We start from the raw sequence: 24083 nt of genomic DNA on the forward strand, positions 1-24083 counted from the left end.
GAAAAAAGGATCAATACGTTTTTTTACGTTTCTATTGCGTTGCGATACGCTTCGTTACGTATACTCCCGTTCCGCTACGCTTTCAAAACGTAGTAAAATATAGCTCTTGAAACGTGACAGTGTGACTGGAGCTTAACAGTAATATTTCCCAAGCTGTCAAACAGACCCCCTTAGCATGAAAGTATCCATATTTTGAGTAACAGACGATATATTTTCTTTAATTGTTATATAGTTGGTAGGTGGAACAGATACACTAAATCAAAATTGGTTATAACACCTTATAAATCCCAGAATTCCTGAAGATACATTCATCATAAAATTTCTCCTCATATATTTAAACACTTCTTAGATTGAAGCACTTCACTGATGAGACATTATCATTATTTAACTAAATTAAACCATCAATTATTTTAGACACTATTGATGGTGAACCAACAGGGTGAACCCGTTTCAGTTACCACACACTACTTATTTCCAATAAACAAAACCACACTTCATTTATGGTAAATCCTCATAGCTGTACAATTCACTGATAATGCATCCTTCGAATCGCACACTTAAGTGATGATGGATCCTTATGATTTATATAAATGATGATGAGCATTCCCCTTGAACTTAACAGATCAATGATTTTCAACAGTGATCAAATTTAAAGAAAAGGATAAATCCATCATTCATTGATGAATATGGATAAACCCACGCATGACTTTAAACCCTTATTAAATATAAATAACAACTGACGTTGACAATATGAGAAATCAAAAAAGGGCAAAGTACGGCCATCAACACACAGACATGTCTACATATGTTTAAATCACACACCTCTTGTGAGAATCGTAGTAAACTCATAATTCGATAAAGGGGGACCCGTTATAATGTGCGCACCATTGATTATAAATTATCATAAAAATGAACAACATTGGTTATGAAACCTTATACACCACAATCCCCTGATAACAACTCCTGGTGAATTCTAACATCAGAGATTAATAATAATTTTTAGTTTACTCTTATTGATGATTTATCCTCCTTGATTAGCATACTACTAATAGACTTTTTCAACATCTCTCGATACCGACTGCTGACACCTACAGTTTACAGGAGAAATGAAGGGATCGTATCAAATATATAAATCATCAATGTATAGTATGCATGTAACATTAACATAGTACTAAATATTGGTTTATAACGATGTTATAAAAAAAAATACGAATATTTTGCACATATCTTTTGTAGATTTTCTCTGTTGTATCCGTTCTTGCAGTTAATACTTTAATATCATATAAAGTTTTGAAAAAGTATAAAGCATTTCACTTTAGAATCTTAAAAAAAATCCATTTATTTATATTCGAAATTGTTGCATTTTTGGTAATATGATTATTGAAATCGATAGTTGTCCGATTTTTCCGTGGAAGTCTGCTTCGCTTGTCAACAGTCATTAACTCGTTTTTGGAATGTTATTTTATGACTCTACATTTTAGCATCCCCATAGTAACAAAATTTCAGATATCAGTGGCGGATCCATAATATTCAAAAGAGGGGTCCGGGCTCACTGACTGCCTAAGAGGAGGTCTGCTCCAGTCATGCTTCATTAATTCCCTTTAGAATCAATCAAACTTTTCACACAAAAAAGACGGCGGGCCTCCTGTCCCTCTAAATATTATCGAGGATAGGACATTGTAACGGGACTAGCAGACTGTCCGTGACGTGTCCAATGCATGTGTTCAAATGATATTTAAGTTCATCCCACGCATATGGCATGCCCCTTTACTGAACCTGGAATATGTTGACCAACGGTATATTCTTTTGTCGGTAGATGTACCGCCCTTGTCAAACGACATAAAATAATTATCTGTTTCCACATTTTTTTCTTCTTCTAAAAATAAAAATAGAATAATAAAGATGTATCTTCTATTCCTTCGTGATAGTCTATGATAGTGATGGGGGTTTCTGAAAATTCCGTATTCTCTTATTTTCTTATTCTCAATTCTATGATCTTTATCGTAATTTAGCACCCGAGTATCATCTATTTTCTTAGGGGAAGGGGTGGTCTTTTTTTGGGGCCATGATTCTGTAGTGTTGGTCCATTTATGCATATTATGTAAACCCTATCCAGCCTCTTATTCATACTCATTCCAAAAATATAACTAAAGATATAAATCAGTAAATGGTTTATTATCAAAACAAGAAAAAAATCGTTGTTTCAATAGACATAAGCAAGTTTTTTTTCACCTTTCAATTCAATAACTGATCAATACCTATCATAAACAACCATTACTATTTTTATGACGACCACTTACATTTTACCTGTCGTAGTCGTTGATAAATACATATAGAATAATAGGTTGTATCAAAAACGAAAATACCTGTTATTCTGTTTATCAGTAATTATGACGTCACACAATGTATTGCCTAATATTTTCAGTGATACAGCCAGTACGTTGATACTAGAAAATATTAGGCAGTAAGAGCTAAGGGAAAGTATACGAATTACCGATAAACCGTTATACATGATCATAATCAAAGCAACTATTTGATATAATAATGTCTAATAGAATATTCTTATTTTTGTCTCATCGTATTGATATTGTAGAGTACGACGACTAGGGTACATGTATTTTATTGTGACGTGTGATAGACATGTAAGTCTAGTACATAGACATGTAAGATAATTTTTGATGTATGTTTTAAATTGGTATTGATAAAGCATACTGTTTAACATTCTGTATGTCTTATGAAAGTTATTATGTAGGAAACAGTAACTGTGTGAAATAACTTGTATTATACTACTTGTAATGCTTGTAGTCTGGAACACATGATAATTGAAGCAAATAAGTTTTAATTAACATTTAATAAGTATAGTAAGAACAATTACAATGTTATGCATTTACTAGAAATATTGAATTACTGTCATTTGTATATTTAATAAACCAATTGAAGTTCATGTTATAATTTACCAGTCTATAGTAATAATCCACTGAATAATCCAACTGTATGTCGATGATCCAATTGTAGCAACTGTAGTAGATTGTAGTAAATCGTAGTAAATTCCACGCACCTTGCTTGAATTTATGAATGAAATGTATTGACATGCGCAGTAGAACCCATGTGTCACTTCAATAAAAACACTATTTTTACGTGTTGGCAACTGTTTTCACATACTTCTTGTAATTCCTTTTAGTATTTATAGTCAACGTCTTCAATGTTTTGTAGTTGTTAATGCTCACTATCCTTGATATTTATCATTTTGGTCCGCCGGAGACACACATAACTTTTTGCAATGTTGTTTACGTATTGTGACTTCCGGTGGCGCTGTATATATTGTTGTATTTTTAGTTACCGTAGAAACTTGTTTAGTACCATGCAAACTTTGTTTATTATATAAAGGTTACTAAAATTGTATATTATTGTGATTTTTGTAATTTATTTAAGAATTCAAATATTTAGTTAGACGGCAAGCGCGCGATCCAACAATCCAACTATCCAACAATCCAACAATCCAACATTGACGTAATTTCGACGCTTGATCGTCAGTTCTGCTTAAACTTTTGGTTCTTACAGTTGGTATTTTTATTTGCTCGTTATTTATCTTAGTCAAAATGGTTTATTTTTCTTAGAAACTTCATTTTTTTAAAGGTTAAATTGTAAAGGAAAATAGTAAAGTTAGCGTTTTCAAAGTTTAAAAGGAATATTTCATTTTAGCTGACTCTTTAAAGCTTTATTTCTAGTTTATCTTTTAAAGTTAGGATTATTGAAATTGTTCATTGAAGTTCATGTTTACTGTTAACGTTTGTCTTTTTGTAATAAATATGATTAAATAGGAAAACATTTGACAAGTAAGGGATAATTTCCTAAAGTTCTGGAAATTATAATAAACGATACAGTTTATGTATGGTATAAACTGTAGTTCATTGTTAGTTATTCAGGAAAAGTTCTGAATATGACTAATAATAATAAACATTTTTTTATGTAACTTCAGTTACAACTATATACAAAAATGTCAGAAAGAGGTATTCTGATTAAATTCACTTGAAGTTAGGATTTTCTCTTAGGTAATTTATTTTCTTAGTAAGATAGCAGAACTCAGCCTTTTTATGTATTTTTCTGACACACCAACATATTATCTCTTGAGTGTAGAGATTAGTTAATAAATATCTCTTGAGTTTAGAGATAAGTCAGTAAATATCTCTTGAGTTTAGAGATAAAAGAGGGACGAAAGATACCAAAGGGACAGTCAAACTCATAAATCTAAAACAAACTGACAACGCCATGGCTATAAATGAAAAAGACAAACAGAAAAACAATAGTACACATGACACAACATAGAAAACTAAAGAATAAACAACACGAACCCCACCAAAAACTAGGGGTGATCTCATGTGCTCCGGAAGGGTATGCAGATCCTGCTCCACATGTGGCACCCGTCGTGTTGCTTATGTGATTACAAATCCGGTAAATAGTCTAATTCGGTAGGTCACATTCATGAAAGGGAAGGGGATTCTTACTTAGAGATAAGTTAGTAAATATCTCTTGAGTGTAGAGATAAATTAGTACATGTATTATACTGAATAGATTCTTGTCATATCATCTAAGTCTATACTTTAAGTATATTACTAGTTAAAATTGTTGTCATATCTGGAATATAAATGAAAATATATGATTCTTGAAATGAATAAAAGATAGAAACTTATTTACGTGACTTTTAACAAATCCCTATATTATACTGACCAGCTCATAGCTTGTCATACTGACTTTGTAATTTACAAACTTCTCATAAAATTTGAGTAAAAACTCTTGGATCGAAGCATTTCAAGCACATGCCCGCTACAATATGATAGTGTTGTACATTTATTTCGAATATATACACCTGGAAAAAGTATTGAAATAAATGTAGAATGTGTATAATTTGGTATTTAATCTTTTTATCTTTTAAAATTGAATTCATGGTATTAACTTACTTTTCATCCAATGTAAAGGCTACATTAGTAGGACATAACAGCTGCACTGAAATAGTTTTTCTCGTTTTTTACAAAAAAATGCAAATTTTGCAGGACTTATTTTTCCAAAACATTAGTTTTGCATTAAATGCATATGTTTGTTATGCATTAAATCATTCAGAACTGTTTGAAATGCTAAGTTTAACAGACATTTTCTGTGTCAGATGTTTAGTTTGCTGAAAAAAAATACACTTTTCATATAATGTCGGTAATGAAAACAAGACAATACTTTTGTCTAGGTTTATATAAATATCTATATAGCACATCTTAAAATGACTGAATAAATAGTCAACGATTAATCTTACAACGCGATAGATGATGTAATATGATTCTGTACACTACAAAAAATAATATATAAAAAGTCAGAAAAAGTACAGCATCACCATTAAAGAACTATAAAATGAACAAATATTAGATATTTTGGACAACATATATCCTTCTTCGGTAATAGCACGATGTCAAATGAATCCGGTCAATATATTCAAATTAAAACAATATCAAAATCTTGAAAGTTTATACAATTTAAGCGGACAACACAGACGCTGGTACAATTTTTAAATTTCCAAACACTGCGCAAAAAGTACAAAGATATGCCATATAAAATAGTTATTTGCGATGTGAACTGGCACAACTCTAAATTTCCAAAGGTTGTGACAGTTTAGATGTTATAACTGGATGGATGGCAGTCCTAAGAAAATCAAAAAAATCAAACCGATCTTAGGTGGTATCATTTTTCAAATTTGACAACGGTAGGGCAATTGCAACAGAAACTACATATTTAATTCTCCCAAACAAATAGCAGTTTAATAATGATTAGAAAAATAAGTTGTATCTAATAAGGTCAAATAATTAAACGTGGCTACGTACTTATACATCCATCCCAAATTAATGGAGCCCTGTTTTTTAAACTGGTATTTTGAAAAAAATCTTCAAACTGTAAAGCCAGTATGTAAGCCGGAATTACTGGAAACAAGTGATTACAGAAAAATGAGTGACAGATTTTATGTTTTTTTTTTATTTATGCCTTCTGGGGAAACTGTCCTTAGCTAAAATTTTATATATTGTCTACCAAATCGCACATTTTTGTATCGACTATTATAGTCTTAATGAATAATTGTTTTTATAATGGCCCTGTTATATGTCCAAGGTCTGTAATAATGGCCGAGGAAGTCTGTAATGGCCCGAGGCAACGCCGAGTGCCATTACAGACATCCGAGGCCCATATTAATGACCGAGGACATATAACAGGCCCATTGTAAAAACACCCATTCCTTAATACATTTATTAACCAACTGAACAAAAGTGTGTGTGTTGCTGCCCTTTTAATCTTTTAATGACAGTTTAGTTTAAAAAAAAACATATTTGTACTTCACCATGATAAAGCTTTTAAATATACCAAATGTCCAAGATATTTAGTTGAAAGAAGTTATATGTTGAAAAACAGGATAAACAGTGATCCCTTTATATGGTTCTTTAATATTGGTTGCTGGTTACTAAATAAAATAATATACAAAAAGGTATTATAATCTTTACAACTTAATTTTATTAACTTTATTAAAAACCCTAACTATGCTTAATACAGACAAACTGGGCATTGATACAGGACCATTACAGAAAAACAGGACCATTACAGAAAAACAGGGCCATTACAGACAAAAACAGGGCCATTACAGAAACACAGGGCTATTACAGAAACTATGTATTTTTTTATAAACAGTCATTTGGTTATAATGTACTTAGTTGGTTAATAATGTTTATATTACAGGATTCATATACACCATTATTGATATCAGTCTTCTATGGACATCTGGATACAGTCCAATACCTTGTTTCTGTAGGCTGTAACGTAGAAGTCAGAACAAAGGTATGATATAGTCTAAACAAACACACTTATGTATGATTTAGTTTTAGTTTGTTACCCCGATTTTGTTTTTTGTCCATGGATTTATGAGTTTGAACAGCGGTATACTACTGTTGCCTTTATTTAACACATTATCAGAAATGCACAAACTTGATGGTGTATTGAATATATGAGGTCTCATTTAATCTTGTCATGGAAAAAGAAAAAAAAAAAAGACAGTACAGGTCTTGTCTATTTTTGAAAATACATATTTTTGGCAGTCATACGTTACTTGGATTATAATCCTCTTAATGCTGGACTAGCACATAATCTTTGTATTGGACAGACCTGTTTAATTGACAATAATTTCATTTGGTATGTGACGCTTCTTCAGATTGGCTGATACACAATTTTGTCATGTGATATGCCGTCATCAACGTTTTTTGTTTCATGATTTACGCCGGTTTAAAATGGAATTTAGAATTAAATTACAAGAAACTCCTATAAATGAGGCAATGTCATAGATCAGTAGGCAGTAGTGTTAAAGGGAAAAAAATAACTTAATCAGAAATTTCTTTCTACCAAATGACTATGATATACTGAGTACGTATATATATTAAATATTTTGCAATTATTTGTGATTTCCATTTTTTGAGTGAAACTCAATGTAACAGATCAAACGGCAAATGTTTATTGTAATTTATAGGAAAAGACTATTGTGTATCACTTTAAATATGTATCACCAAAACAAAAATGCCCATGTTTTATGAAAAATTAAAGATTAAATGGTAGTATCTCTCTAAACAATTTTAAGTTACAGAAGGTAACCAAATGCTGAAAAATCTTTAATATTATAAATGTTATAAGATATGTAAAAAGCTATATTTCGACAAACTGAACTAATATTATAGATTTGATTGCAACATTTTGATGTTAGAATACAGCCTTGTAACCTTTCATGCCTTTCGACCTTCTATATTTAATACATGGATTCAGCTCCTCAAGATAATGTGTTGAATCCTACAAATGATAACCGTTGAATATTTACTATTCAAGTTTATCTTAAAATTTAGATATTATTGAATTCATCTATTTTTGTGATCGTGGAAAAATGTACAAATATTCCGGTTTAATTATTGCCCTTTTAGAAATGTTCTCTATTATTAAAACAATGAAAACCTTTCTGAATTAACAGTATGTTCTTGATTCCAATGCAACTAAAAATGTATAACCTCAGATCATGCCCTGATCTCTAATAAAGTAAATCGTGCAGAGGTTCGTGTTTTTGAGGCTATATGTATATGTATCAACCGACTGGTATGCGTTCTGCATTGTCTGTTATAAACAAAATGTAGAATGCAGATCAGTCGAGTGGCTTAGATTTCCGGCATAAAGCAAACTTTAATAATAGGAGCTCCTGTGGTCCATTGCGGGAGAAAGATGGTAATTAAAGACCCTTTTATCAATGGCACCTTTAATATATAAAGCACTTATCCCAATGCATTCATTGTCAATTTTTTTTCCCTAACCTGATATACATTGATACACATTAGAACTGTCGTTTTGTGTTATTACGTCCAATAAAGACACATGTTAAAACATTGAATTTTCCCCATACATGTTTATTGAACAGCTTTTGTTTTACTCTTGTTAAATGATATTAACATGTGGTATAAATCAAAACTTCTTCTGTGTCGAAGCTTTATTGGTGTGCATTAGTGGAATAGTGCAAAACTGTCATGTACCGTATTGTGGAGTCGGGCCACCACTTTTAGACCAAATAAGATATCACTGTCCAGTTATGGGGTTTATTAATGCACAAAAACCTGCTTGTTTGTCTTTTAAAAGAAAAATATGGTTATATAAGCAAGATGATTTTGATGAATATAGACGCAGATTGACCAAAACCAACTGGGATAGAATATTTGCTCTAAATGATGTTGATAAAATTAATTCAGAAATTTCAAATCGTATCCTTGATGCAGCTGAAATTTCCATACCCAATAGAATCGTAACTATTCGTAAATCTGACCCTGCTTGGTTAAATAACGATTTAAGAAAACTCATAAGAAAGAAAAACCGTTTACACTCGAAAGCTAAGCGGTTTAACCGACCCGCCGATTGGAATAAATTTAGACAAAATAGAAATAAAGTGACCACTTCAATAAGACAAGCTCGCGAACAATATCAAAATAATCTTATACAAAAATTGTCAAATAGTAACCTATCTGCAAGAACTTGTAACCAAATTTCTGATATCAAACCAACTCACTCGGGTATTCCTCGCCTGCTTAAGAATGATAACTTGATTTTTAATGATATCGATAAAGCGAATGAATTTAATAACTTTTTTGCCATGCAGACAGACATAGATGATACCGAAGCTGTTATTCCTGACTTAACCGTTCCAGACTATACACTAAGTGACATTACACTTAAAGATAGTGAGGTCGAAGATGTTTTAAAGATTGTAAATCCAAATAAGGCCTCAGGTCCAGACTTGATAAGTCCAACTTTATTAAAAGAGGCTGTATCACAGCTAAAATTTCCACTTTGTAAACTATTTAATTTATCTTTATCTAAAGCTATATTTCCGGCAGATTGGAAAAAAGCAAATGTAACTCCTGTTTTTAAGAGTAATAATTGTAATGAAGTAAACAATTACAGACCAATCTCGCTGTTAAGTGCATGGAGCGATGTGTCTATAAACATGTACACAACTTTCTTATTGAAAATAGGATAATCACCCCTAATCAATCGGGTTTTACAAAAGGCGATTCTGCAATAAATCAACTTAAAGATATTTCTAACTACTTTGGGAGAGCTTTAGATAACGGAAAAGAGATTAGGGTGGTTTTTTGTGACATCAGCAAAGCTTTTGATCGGGTTTGGCATAAAGGGCTATTATCAAAACTGGAAATTTACTTAATTGGTTTTGTGATTATCTATCTGAGAGGAGTCAACGGGTGGTCTTAAATGGAAGCAATTCAACATGGAAACAGATAAATGCAGGTGTCCCACAGGGCTCAATTTTAGGTCCGCTACTTTTTCTTATCTTTATTAATGATATAGTATCTGATATTAAAGCTACTATCAAATTATTTGCAGACGACACTAGTATTTATTTGACAGTAGACACCCCTGAAAATACTGCTGAAATTCTTAATGGAGATCTGAAAAAAATTCATATGTGGTCCTCTAAGTGGCTTGTAAACTTTAACTCACAAAAAACAGAAACCATGATTATTTCAAGAAAATCAATAAAACCTAGTCATCCGATCTTAAAAATGAATGACACTGATCTTCAAGAAGTTTCTACTCATAAACATTTAGGTATTATTTTTTTCAAATAATGGACTATGGAATATTCACATTGAATATATAGTTAAACGTGCATACAATAGAATAAATATCCCTAGGAAGATGCGTTTTGTACTGAATAGGTTCACTTTAGAAAAAATGTATTTTTCATACATTCGACCAATATTAGAGTACGGGGATGTCATTTGGGATAATCAAACACAATACTTGATAAATAAAGTGGAAAATGTTCAAATTGAAGCTATGAGAATTGTAACAGGTGGGAATAAATTAACTTCGATACAGATGCTTTATAAGGAAACGGGTTGGGAAACACTTTCAGAAAGAAGGGAAAAACACAAGCTCACTATGTTTTATAAAATGGTGAATAAGGAAACTCCATATTATTTACAAAACTTGGTACCAAATCAAATAGTTAATTTACATAACCATTTCACTCGTCAGACTCAAAATACTTCGGAAATTCGTACAAGAACCAATCTATACTCCGATTATTTCCTTCCTTCGTCTATTAAATTGTGGAATAAGTTACCAGACCAAACGAGAAATTCTACGTCTTTAAGCATTTTTAAAAGTCGTATAAAAAACCCAAATAATAAATGCCCAAATTTTTACTACACTGGAACAAGAATGGGTCAAGTATTACATGCCAGATTAAGGATGAATAGTAGTTCTCTAAATGAACATTTGTTCAAGCGAAATCTAGTAGATTCTTCAAACTGCTCGTGTGGTTTGATCGAGTCTACAGCTCATTTCTTATTGCATTGTAAAAAATATGACGAATTGCGTAATGACATTATTTTCTCAATTAATTATCCAGTCACACTAAACACGAATTTACTTTTATTTGGGTCACAAGCTCTAAATTTATACCAAAATAAAGATATTTTTGGAAAAGTACAAAAATTCCTACTAAAGTGCAAGAGATTTACAAGTTTAATTGTTATTCACTATTCTCACTAAGTTGCATTTCATCTAAACATGTGTGTAGTATTTCGGTGTAGTTTTCTTTTTTCTTTTTTTTACTTTTTTTTCTTCTTTTGTTCTATTTATTTTCATTATTTTAAAATGATTTTTTTTCTCCTTTCTTTTTTGTTATATAGTTACTTAGTTTATACTTGTTCCATATCATAGTAACATTGCATGCTATATTTATGTAATAGTTTACTTGAGTTGGTATTTCAAGGAAACGGATTAGTATAAGCTATATATTGCTTGTTTCCGAATCCTATTATTATTGTGTATTTTGTATGATGATATATTTGTATTGATGATGAATAAATATGTTTAAACTAACTGTCATACTAAAACATAAATATTTACATTTTGTATCTATTTAGTATGTGGTGATTTTATTGCTATTGCTGTCAAGATATCAGGTTATTTAAAACTCATGGAACTAGCAAATCTTTCATAATTTCGAACATTACATTTATAGTTAAAAAAAATTCTTACCGTAATAATTCAGTGGAATATAAATCAATATATATTGGCAACTTATGGTCTTGTTTATTTAATATCATCTCAAGATCTTGTTGCACAGGACAAAAACATTATGTTTTATTTTAAATCTTCTTACCTGTTTTACCTATAATTTGTATCAGCACTTAATGTATGAAGGGGACTAACTAATGTAATGATCCATTAGCATCATTCATTTTCATAGCATTTTAAGATTTCTGAATATTTATATTTGAAATGATTCTAACTTTAGAATATTCGCATTTTTTTAAAGTAGGATTAAAATTGATAAAAAGAAAAGGTATGATAAGAACTTCCATCAGAGTGTATGTAGCTTTACAAAATTGCGGGGGGAAATCAAATGAAATATACTCATAGTATTCATAGTTCTTTCTAACATGCTTAACTTACTGTACATGTCTTTGTTAACCACTGTAAAAAAAATATAAAATTAATTAGAAGTCGTCTCTCAGCTCGGGGCAATTTATTAAGGAAACATAATTAGTTACATGTTTTTTTAACAGTAACTTTAAATCAGTAATACGATTAGATTTTGCGATTTACTTCAATATTTCAATTTTGATCTAATATGGTGTAGACCTACATCTGAATGTGCAATCTCCGTCGTGCAAGTCTTTGTCATATTTTAAACGAAAAGCTAACTCAAAGACTATTAAAAAAACAAACCAACGTGAATGTTATCAATATATACTTAATGAATGGATAAATCAATTAAAATTAAAATACTTCCAATTATTTTCGGAAACAACGAGTGAAAATGAAAGAATCATCGGTTTCACACATTATTCAAATCTACGAGATCACGATTTTTAAAAAAAAATTCAATCTGAAGTTAGTACAAACGCCATAGTTGATACCGTGTATTTGATTAAAAATCAAACCTAGCCAGGAATCTTCACAGACAAGCCTTATAATACCAACGGAAAAACTTCAATTCATGGTATTATAAAAACGTAAATGTATGACTTGAATGAAAGGTATTCACATTGACACTCATACCACATCTTCTTACATCTATGTGTAGGGTACTATTGAAAAAACTTTTAAACATCAACTTTAACTACCGGTTAACCGGTTAATCGGTCGAACGATTATTCGAGTAACCGGTTAGGCAAAAGTGTAGGATTTGACAACACGAGTAAATAACATCTGAGACTTATAGAACTATATAAAGCTAGATTATATTGTTTCTGTGATTTTTCAAAGTCTATTGATTAATTTTCGTTTTCCATTTTTTTTAACTGACCGTTTTGAAGGAACTTTACACTGACTTCGAATCAATTCCCTGTTCACTGAAAAATGTTCAGGAATCTGATGTACAGTAGTTGCTGTCTGTTTATATAGTTCATACGTGATTTCGTTTCTCGTTTTTATATTGATTAGATCGTTAGTTTTCCCGTTTAAAGGGTTTTACACTAGTAATTTTGGGACCCTTTCTAGCTTTTTGTTCAGTGTGGGCCAAGGCTCCGTGTTGAAGGCCGTGCATTCACCTGTAATGATTTACTTTCATATGTTGGTTTTTAGATAGAAAGTTTTCTCAATGGCACTCACACCACATTTTCCTATATCTCTTTAGTATATCTATATATTTCTGTAGCACAATTGTATTTAATAGAATAGTGCTGATGATGGGTATATGTTGTTTATATATAATATACAGACAAGGAACGAATTAATACATATTGTACATGCTTGTTTCGTTATCATCTGTTTAAATATGCTGATAAGAACACGTTTCGTTGACATACTTAGTCAACTACTTTAATGGAAAAAATATTTGATTATGAAGTATAACATGTATAAAATTACAATATATTTATGCATCAATCTGTTTCCTAAATTACTATTGTTAAAACAGATTTAAGGGAACAATATTTTTTTAGACCAACAGCTTTTTGCTTTATTGTTAGATTTTGTTTGTATTTGAGTATATCTCATCTTAGAAAAAATCAGTCTTTCACCAGTATTTCGAAATGTATTGAATAAATATAATTCTGCTATCTCAAAAAAAGTAAGTTAAAAAAGTATTCCTTCTGTTTGTATGTTGTCAACGGATTTGTATGTTATATATGTTTTTCATATTTATTCCATCCCGTCTACGACTGAAGTTATAATGTCTGTTATATGTGTTGATATTACAGCTTGGACGTACACCATTATGTTTAGCTGCCGAGAAAGGGAAATTAGATATAGTCCAATACCTGATCTTAGTGAGCTGTGAAAGAGATGCAAGGGACAATGTAATTATGATTTTTATTTGATCCTTCTCATCTTTACTGTGCATAAATACAAAAACATGTTGTAAATCAGACAACTTTAATATATTCCTAATACAGTTATACACATTATCTTGTTCCCTTTTCTAGAATGTGACCATCCAAGTTATACTTGTGACAGAGTTTGTACTAACATAATCAACCAGACCGTAGCCACATGTGTCATTTTATATGATTGTCAAATTTTATCCGATATAACATGATTAATCACCAAGTTTGTTTCTTACAATAATAATGTTATCAAAAATTGATATGTGTTGCATGACAATATGTTGTGGTAACTCCTTATTCAGATACTATTAATTCATGAAATTCTTTAGAAATAATTTAAATCATTTTGAATTAAAGCAAACATATTTAATCATTCTGTAAAATGTTGTAGCGAAAGGAAGTTATTGATTGGGTTAGTTCATACACTTTGTTTTCAATCAACGAATCTCAGTCATATGAGGCATATTTGATTTAGTTCTGTGATATTTTTGTCTGATTTTTTACAATATCTGATTGTCATTGTTTAGAAGTTGATAAGAACAAGTTGTGGTACATTCTCAATAACTCACTATTATCTAAACATTTACTTGTTATATTGAAGTAGGTTTTGTCCTGGCAAATTTTACTGACATCAGTTTCTCTTGAATTTAAAGAATTTCACGTGAACATCGTACTTCAAATATATGTTCTAATTTAATAAAAATCATAAAAAATACAACATACAAATTTTCAAATTCGTCTGACAGTTTTCAGGTGAGATTCAACTCAAACGACCTTATACAGGAAACGAAAGCTTAAATGTTCATGTGAATTTCTCGTGAATTGCGATTCACATATGCAGCAAGAAAACCAACCCGTTGAAATTGAAAACCAAAATTTTGTAGGATATTGTTGTTGTTTTAATAATGATGAATCAATCAAATTAAGGTCATCACTCAAGAAATTTTGCGGTCGCCATCATGAGCTGATTGTCCATTATGACAAAAGTGTGTCAAAAATCATATCTGATATTCTGCATCAGTCATAATAACCTTCCATCATTACCGCACTGAACAATGAAATAACACGACGGGTGCCGTATACGGTGCAGAAAATTCTTACCCTTCTGCAACACCTGATTTCACTCCCGGTTTTTAGTGGAGTTCGTGTTGTTTCTTAATGATTATTTATAACTGTTGATGTAAATGTCCTTTGGTTTTGTGAGTCTTTGTTTACTCCTTGGTTTTGATTGTTATTGTCTTAAATCAAAGTAAATAACTATGTTTGCAGACTATAGCTGAGGTATGCCCGACCCATGTGTAGGATACCGTAGATGTTTTAAATATTTACATGAATGTAAATAACTATATATATGTTTGCGGACTTTACATGAGGTATGCCCGAGTCATGTGTAGGATACAGTGGAAGGTTTAAATATTTACATCAAAATAAAAATAAAACTATATTTGCTGATTATACCTGATGTATACTCGAGTCTAAGCAGAATTTCTTTTAAAATTAGATAACTTTGAATACTTTCATAAACATAGAAAATATATATGAGCAGACTACTTGAAGTATGCCCGAGACCTGTGCAGGATATTTTTATTCGATTTAAATTTTTCGCTTGTTAAAAGGTTTGACAATCGTTTACATGCATTACCGTAAAGCTATTTCCATAGATAAAATAATGTCTATGAAATAGGTTTTTTTTACCTTTTTTTTAAATTGACGTAGTTTTCTCTTGCGATCTTTAAATCTAAAGATTGAATTATGCTACAGAATTTTAAATTTGAAAATTATAACAACATTACTTTGACATGTTTGACTTCCTTTGTGAGTACAAAATCTCAATGATTGATTGTGTACCCTTGTTATTTTGTTATCACCCTTATTACAACACTAACAGTCGATTTCCTCTGTGAATATAAAATCTCAATGATTGGTTGTGTACCCTTGTTATTTTGTTATCATCCTTATAACAACACTAACTGTCGATTTGCTCTGTGAATACAAAATCTCAATGCTTGATTGTGTACCCTTGTTATTTTGTTATCACCCTTATTACAACACTTACTGTCGATTTCCTCTGTGAATATAAAATCTCAATGCTTGATTGTGTACCCTTGTTATTTTGTTATCATCCTTATTACAACACTAACTGTCGATTTCCTCTGTGAATACAAAACCTTAATGCTTGATTGTGTACCCTTGTTATTTTGTTATCATCCTTATTACAACACTTACTGTCGATTTCCTCTGTGAATACAAAATCTCAATGATTGATTGTGTACCCTTGTTATTTTGTTTTCACCCTTATTACAACACTAACTGTCGATTTCCTCTGTGAAAACAAAATCTCAATGATTGATTGTGTACCCTTGTTATTTTGTTATCAACCTTATTACAACACTAACTGTCGATTTCCTCTGTGAATACAAGATCTCAATGATTGATTGTGTACCCTTGTTATTTTGTTATCACCCTAATTACAACACTAACTGTCGGTTTTCTTTGTGAATACAAAATCTCAATGATTGATTATGAACCCTTGTTATTTTGTTATCACCCTTATTACAACACTAACTGTCGATTTCCTCTGTGAATACAAGATCTCAATGAGTGATTGTGAACCCTTGTTATTTTATTATAATCCTTATTACAACACTAACTGTCGGTTTCCTCTGTGAATACAAAATCTCAATGATTGATTGTGTACCCTTGTTATTTTGTTATCACCCTTATTACAACACTAACTGTCGATTTCCTCTGTGAATACAACATCCAAATGATTGAATGTGTACCCTTGTTATTTTGTTATCACCCTTATTACAACACTAACTGTCGATTTCCTCTGTGAATACAACATCCCAATGATTGATTGTGTACCCTTGTTATTTTGTTATCATCCTTACTACAACACTACTTGTGGATTTCCTCTGTGAATACAAAATCTCAATGATTGATTGTGAACCCTTGTTATTTTGTTATCATCCTTATTACAACACTAACTGTCGGTTTCCTCTGTGAATACAAAATCTCAATGATTGATTGTGTACCCTTGTTATTTTGTTATCACCCTTATTACAACACTAACTGTCGATTTCCTTTATGAATACAAAATCTCAATGATTGATTGTGAACCCTTGTTATTGTGTTATCACCTTTATTACACCACTAACTGTCGAATTCCTCTGTGAATACAAAATCTCAATGATTGATTGTGTACCCTTGTTATTTTGTTATCACCCTTATTACAACACTAACTGTCGATTTCCTCTGTGAATACAAAATCTCAATGATTGATTGTGTACCCTTGTTATTTTGTTATCACCCTTATTACAACACTAACTGTCGATTTCCTCTGTGAATACAAAATGTCAATGATTGATTGTGAACCCTTGTTAATTTGTTATCATCCTTATTACAACACTAACTGTCGATTTCCTCTGTGAGTACAAAATCTCAATGATTGTGTACCCTTGTTATTTTGTTATCACCCTTATTACAACACTAACTGTCGATTTCCTCTGTGAATAAAAAATCTCAATGATTGATTCTGTACCCTTGTTATTTTGTTATCACCCTTATTACAACACTAACTGTCGATTTCCTCTGTGAATACAAAACCTCAATGCTTGATTGTGTACCCTTGTTATTTTGTTATCATTCTTATTACAACACTTACTGTCGATTTCCTCTGTGAATACAAAATCTCAATGATTGATTGTGTACCCTTGTTATTTTGTTATCACCCTTATTACAACACTAACTGTCGATTTCCTCTGTGAAAACAAAATCGCAATGATTGATTGTGTACCCTTGTTATTTTGTTATCAAGCTTATTACAACACTAACTGTCGATTTGCTCTGTGAATACAAGATCTCAATGATTGATTGTGTACCCTTGTTATTTTGTTATCACCCTAATTACAACACTAACTGTCGGTTTTCTTTGTGAATACAAAATCTCAATGATTGATTATGAACCCTTGTTATTTTGTTATCACCCTTACTACAACACTAACTGTCGATTTCCTCTGTGAATACAACATCTCAATGATTGATTGTGAACCCTTGTTATTTTATTATAATCCTTATTACAACACTAACTGTCGGTTTCCTCTGTGAATACAAAATCTCAATGATTGATTGTGTACCCTTGTTATTTTGTTATCACCCTTATTACAACACTAACTGTCGATTTCCTCTGTGAATACAACATCCAAATGATTGATTGTGTACCCTTGTTATTTTGTTATCACCCTTATTACAACACTAACTGTCGATTTCCTCTGTGAATACAACATCCCAATGATTGATTGTGTACCCTTGTTATTTTGTTATCATCCTTACAACAACACTAACTGTGGATTTCCTCTGTGAATACAAAATCTCAATGATTGATTGTGAACCCTTGTTATTTTGTTATCATCCTTATTACAACACTAACTGTCGGTTTCCTCTGTGAATACAAAATCTCAATGATTGATTGTGTACCCTTGTTATTTTGTTATCACCCTTATTACAACACTAACTGTCGATTTCCTTTATGAATACAAAATCTCAATGATTGATTGTGAACCCTTGTTATTGTGTTATCACCTTTATTACACCACTAACTGTCGATTTCCTCTGTGAATAAAAAATCTCAATGATTGATTCTGTACCCTTGTTATTTTGTTATCACCCTTATTACAACACTAACTGTCGATTTCCTCTGTGAATACAAAATCTCAATGATTGATTGTGTACCCTTGTTATTTTGTTATCACCCTTATTACAACACTAACTGTCGATTTCCCTTGTGAATACAAAATGTCAATGATTGATTGTGAACCCTTGTTAATTTGTTATCATCCTTATTACAACACTAACTGTCGATTTCCTCTGTGAGTACAAAATCTCAATGATTGTGTACCCTTGTTATTTTGTTATCACCCTTATTACAACACTAACTGTCGATTTCCTCTGTGAATAAAAAATCTCAATGATTGATTCTGTACCCTTGTTATTTTGTTATCACCCTTATTACAACACTAACTGTCGATTTCCTCTGTGAATACAAAATCTGAATGATTGATTGTGTACCCTTGTTATTTTGTTATCACCCTTATTACAACACTAACTGTCGAATTCCTCTGTGAATACAAAATCTCAATGATTGTTTGTGTACCCTTGTTATTTTGTTATCACCCTTATTACAACACTAACTGTCGATTTCCTCTGTGAATAAAAAATCTCAATGACTGATTGTGTACCCTTGTTATTTTGTTATCACACTTATTACAACACTAACTGTCGATTTCCTCTGTGAATACAAAATTTCAATGATTGATTGTGAACCCTTGTTATTTTGTTATCATCCTTATTACATCAGTAACTGTCGATTTCCTCCGTGAATACAAAGTCTCAATGATTGACTGTGTACCCTTGTTTTTCTGTTATCATCCTTATTACACCACTAACTGTCGATTTCGTCTGTGAATACAAAATCTCAATGAATGATTGTGTACCCTTGGTATTTTGTTATCACCCTTATTACAACACTAACTGTCGATTTCCCCTGTGAATACAAAATGTCAATGATTGATTGGAACCCTTGTTAATTTGTTATCATCCTTATTACAACACTAACTGTCGATTTCCTCTATGAGTATAAAATCTCAATGATTGATTGTGTACCCTTGTTATTTTGTTATCACCCTTATTACAACACTAACTGTCGATTTCGTCTGTGAATACACAATCTCAATGATTGATTGTGTACCCTTGTTATTTTGTTATCACCCTTATTACAACACTAACTGTCGATGTCCTTTGTGAATACAAAATTTCAATGATTGATTGTGAACCCTTGTTATTTTGTTATCATCCTAATTGCAACACTAACTGTCGATTTCCTCTGTGAATACAATATTTCAATGATTGATTGTGTACCCTTGGTATTTTGTCATCACCCTTATTACCATGATTACAACACTAACTGTCGATTTCCTCTGTGAATACAAAATCTCAATGATTGATCCTGTACCCTTGTTATTTTGTTATCACCCTTATTGCAACACTAACTGTCGATTTCCTCTGTGAATAAAAAATCTCAATGATTGATTGTGTACCCTTGTTATTTTGTTATCACCCTTATTACAACACTAACTGTCGATTTCTTCTGTGAATACAAAATTTCAATGATTGATTCTGTACCCTTGTTATTTTGTTATCACCCTTATTACATCAGTAACTGTCGATTTCCTCTGTGAATACAAAGTCTCAATGATTGACTGTGTAATCTTGTTTTTTTGTTATCATCCTTATTACAACACTAACTGTCGATTTCGTCTGTGAATACAAAATCTCAATGAATGATTGTATTACCCTTGGTATTTTGTTATCACCCTTATTACAACACTAACTGTCGATTTCCTCTGTGAATACAAAATGTCAATGATTGTGTACCCTTGTTATTTTGTTATCACCCTTATTACAACACTAACTGTCGATTTCCTTTGTGAATACAAAATCTCAATGATTGATTGTGTACCCTTGTTATTTTGTTATCACACTTATTACAACACTAACTGTCGATTTCCTCTGTGAATACAAAATATCAATGATTGATTGTGTACCCTTGGTATTTTGTTATCACCCTTATTACAACACTAACTGTCGATTTTCTCTGTGAATACGAAATCTCAATGATTGATTGTGTACCCTTGTTGTTTTGTTATCACCCTTATTACAACACTAACTGTCGATTTCCTCTGTGAATACAAAGTCTCAATGATTGACTGTGTACCCTTGTTTTTTTGTTATCACCCTTATGACAACACTAACTTGTGATTTCCTCTATGAGTACAAAATCTCAATGATTGATTGTGTACCCTTGTTATTTTGTTATCACCCTTATTACAACACTAACTGTCGATTTCGTCTGAGAATACAAAATCTCAAACACTAACTGTCGATTTCCTCTGTGAATAGAAAATTTCAATGATTGATTGTGAACCCTTGTTATTTTGTTATCATCCTAATTGCAACACTAACTGTCGATTTCCTCTGTGAATACAATATCTCAATGATTGATTGTGTACCCTTGGTATTTTGTTATCACCCTTATTACAACACTAACTGTCGATTTCCTCTGTGAATACAAAATCTCAATGATTCATTGTGTACCCTTGTTATTTTGTTATCACCCTTATTACAACACTAACTGTCGATTTCTTCTGTGAATACAAAATCTCAATGATTGATTGTGTACCCTTGTTATTTTGTTATCATCCTTATTACAACACTAACTGTCGATTTCCTCTGTGAAAACAAGATATCAATGACTGATTGTGTACCCTTGTTATTTTGTTATCACCCTTAACACAACACTAACTGTCGATTTTCTCTGTGAATACAAAATCTCAATGATTGATTATGTACCCTTGTTACTTTGAATTCCCTTCATGGTGTCTATTGTTGATGACTGTTTGATGAAGTTAGTTATGTAATAGCAATAACAAGATATAACTAGAATTGTCTGTAAAATTTGAACAATTGAAACACTATTTCATTCTGAATGTTTCTATGAAATTGAACATATCCTATATTATATAGATAGGTAAATATTCATGTTCCTGGTCGTGATAACAGTCAGATCACAGTCAACGTCGGCTAGATCAAATCTTTTTAAAATTCCCTTTTGAATTAATGGCCAGCATTTATCAATTTACCTTTTAAAAATAAAATAACAAGGACATCAAAACTTTGAATCGGTCAGGTCATTGTCAACATTGGTTAGGTCACGTTTTCATCAATTTTAAATACTTCATTCGTTTAATTTCATTCTATTAAATCCTAAAATCTTATCATCTTTCAAATTTGAGATGAATCCTTTTAGAAACAAAAAAAAGTAAGAATCATATTTTTTGTTTGTCCGGTCAGTTCGATCATGTCATTGTCAGATGACGTTTTCGAATTGTTTTAAAAAACCTTGTTTTGCTTGCTTATATCTGTATGTTATAGGCAGAATTTTATCATATATCTAATTTGAGATCAATCATTTGATATATAAAAGAAAATATGAGCATTTTTCGTTCGGCTCTGTATTTGTCCTATCATCGGTCAAGTCATTAGTATAACCAATATTTAAACAATATTTTGTAAGAATGTTATTGATCGGCTGACCAAAGTGCAAACCCTACGGTATGGACTAAAACTAGTGGTTTAGAATTTAAAACCAACGGGTTGGTTATTCATACTGATGAATGACGAAGCAACGCATTAGTTTTTAGAACCAACTCGTTGAAAGTGAAAACCAACGAGTTGAAAGTAAAAAAACCACGCGTTGAAAATATACAACTACACGATGAAAAATGAATACGATATGTTTATACTGCAAATGAATCGATTTGATTTGATTTGATTTTTGGTGTTTGAAAGCCACTTTTTTAGCACCGCCTTTGGGATATTTCGTGTCAGAAAGTTTTTTTGGTTGAAGAATCCGAAGTGCCCGGAGACAACCACTTATCTTCGATAGGAAAACTAACAATACTTGTCAATAACGATTGGAGTCAAGTGCATCCACACGACAATGATACGAACGGCCACTCATACATGTATTTCTTTGTGTACTGATATTATTCTTTTGTAAACATCTGATATGATTTGGTGATAAGTTGTTGATGAAAATACATTTTTTGTTGTATTTGTCAAACAATTAAAAAATCAATACTTGTCAGATTATATAAAAAAAGAAGAAGATGTGGTATGAATGTCAATGCGACAACTCTCCACAAGATACCAAAAGGAAACAGAAAAAAACAACTATAGATTATATTTGTATTAGGATTTGTCTCCTCGACAGGAATCAAGATACAATAATATTATATACATCATTTGTACATTATACATTATACTAAACAATTGTCTTTACTTTTTTGTTACAACTGACGTGTGTGCTATTATATACATTTAGTCCAGTCAATATAGCGGATAACCTCAAAGTAATTGCAACAGAAATTAATTTTGTATTTTTTTATTTGCACATTACTAAAGAAGAACCATGAAAAAATCGGACAAAATCGGAAAAGGGGAAAGTGTTATAATTTCACCTTTTGTTTTTTACATGATACCTTGTAAAATCTTCACAGCTTCAGCGCGCCATACGTGTTATGGGAGATAACTCGTCATTCAGGGTCAAACAGACTTGTCAAACAAATTCTAATTTTTGTGAATATCAACTAATTATATGGATATATCTTAATTCACGGTAAGAAATAATGTATATTATAATTTTTAAGGTGGAAACATTATAAAATGACATAAAAAAAAGTTTTAAAAGATGTCATTTAACACATTTTTCGTATGTGAGCGCTCAGACTCAAATGTTTCATTGAAAACATTGACCGTTCAATCTTTTCAACAAAAAACCTAAGGAAAGACAAATTATGTATTGATTTTCACTTATATTTTAACATATAAAAAACATTGAGAAAGAAAAAAGTATCTTTTAATGATTTTATACAACGTTACTTTGTCGCAGAAAAAAAATCTATGGAACGCCGTTAGTTCAATAAACATAAATTAATTAATATACGCACTATTACGATGTTTTGTACTTACAATAACTTTACAAAGTTATACTTTGAAATTTAAGCCGGCTGGTGTTAAAAGACTGCGATAAGTGTGAAATTTATCCAAATCTCCTTTTATTTATATTTATTGCATACAATTATATTTATCTTTGAATGTGTAATCAACAAACGAAATAGCATAAAATATTGTCAGAAAATGTGTACACATTGTTTAATATAAACGTTTATTGTTTTCCATGGTCTGTCACAATTTTGTTCCACTTTTGTCTTTTCAACACTTGAAAAGACCCTCTCATCCTGAACAATTACTTTCATTATTACGCTTTATAAGGTAAATAAACTAGTTTCATTCTTTGCAGAGTATGTCCACAGATTTCAGTAGAAAGCAAACCAGTGTGTGTACCAAACAAATGATCCCAACTAATTTAAACTAAGTAAAGGTAAGAAATAAAAATAAAATCTTATTGGATTTGGAAGAAAATTAAAATTCCTTTAAAGTGAAGAACTTACGATACGGGAACTGTTGAACAATTGTTAGAAAATGAATGACAAAAAAAAAAACATAACCGACAGAAAATAAATCGTAAACGTAATATCACATGTCCGATCCATA

At 31.2% G+C, this 24083-nt stretch overlaps 1 protein-coding gene across 1 annotated transcript in view; it reads left to right on the forward strand.

Moving 5' to 3' along the window:
- The window catches only part of LOC143052947 (uncharacterized), a 605057-nt gene that overhangs the window by 224635 nt on the left and 356339 nt on the right, over positions 1–24083 (forward strand). Inside the window, exons 7-8 of the mRNA XM_076226129.1 lie at positions 6763–6861; positions 13782–13880. Coding sequence (XP_076082244.1) covers positions 6763–6861; positions 13782–13880 — 198 coding nt within the window. The remainder of the gene's footprint in view (positions 1–6762; positions 6862–13781; positions 13881–24083) is intronic.

This window comes from Mytilus galloprovincialis, chromosome 11 (assembly GCF_965363235.1).
Source record: "Mytilus galloprovincialis chromosome 11, xbMytGall1.hap1.1, whole genome shotgun sequence".
Lineage (NCBI taxonomy): Eukaryota > Metazoa > Mollusca > Bivalvia > Mytilida > Mytilidae > Mytilus > Mytilus galloprovincialis.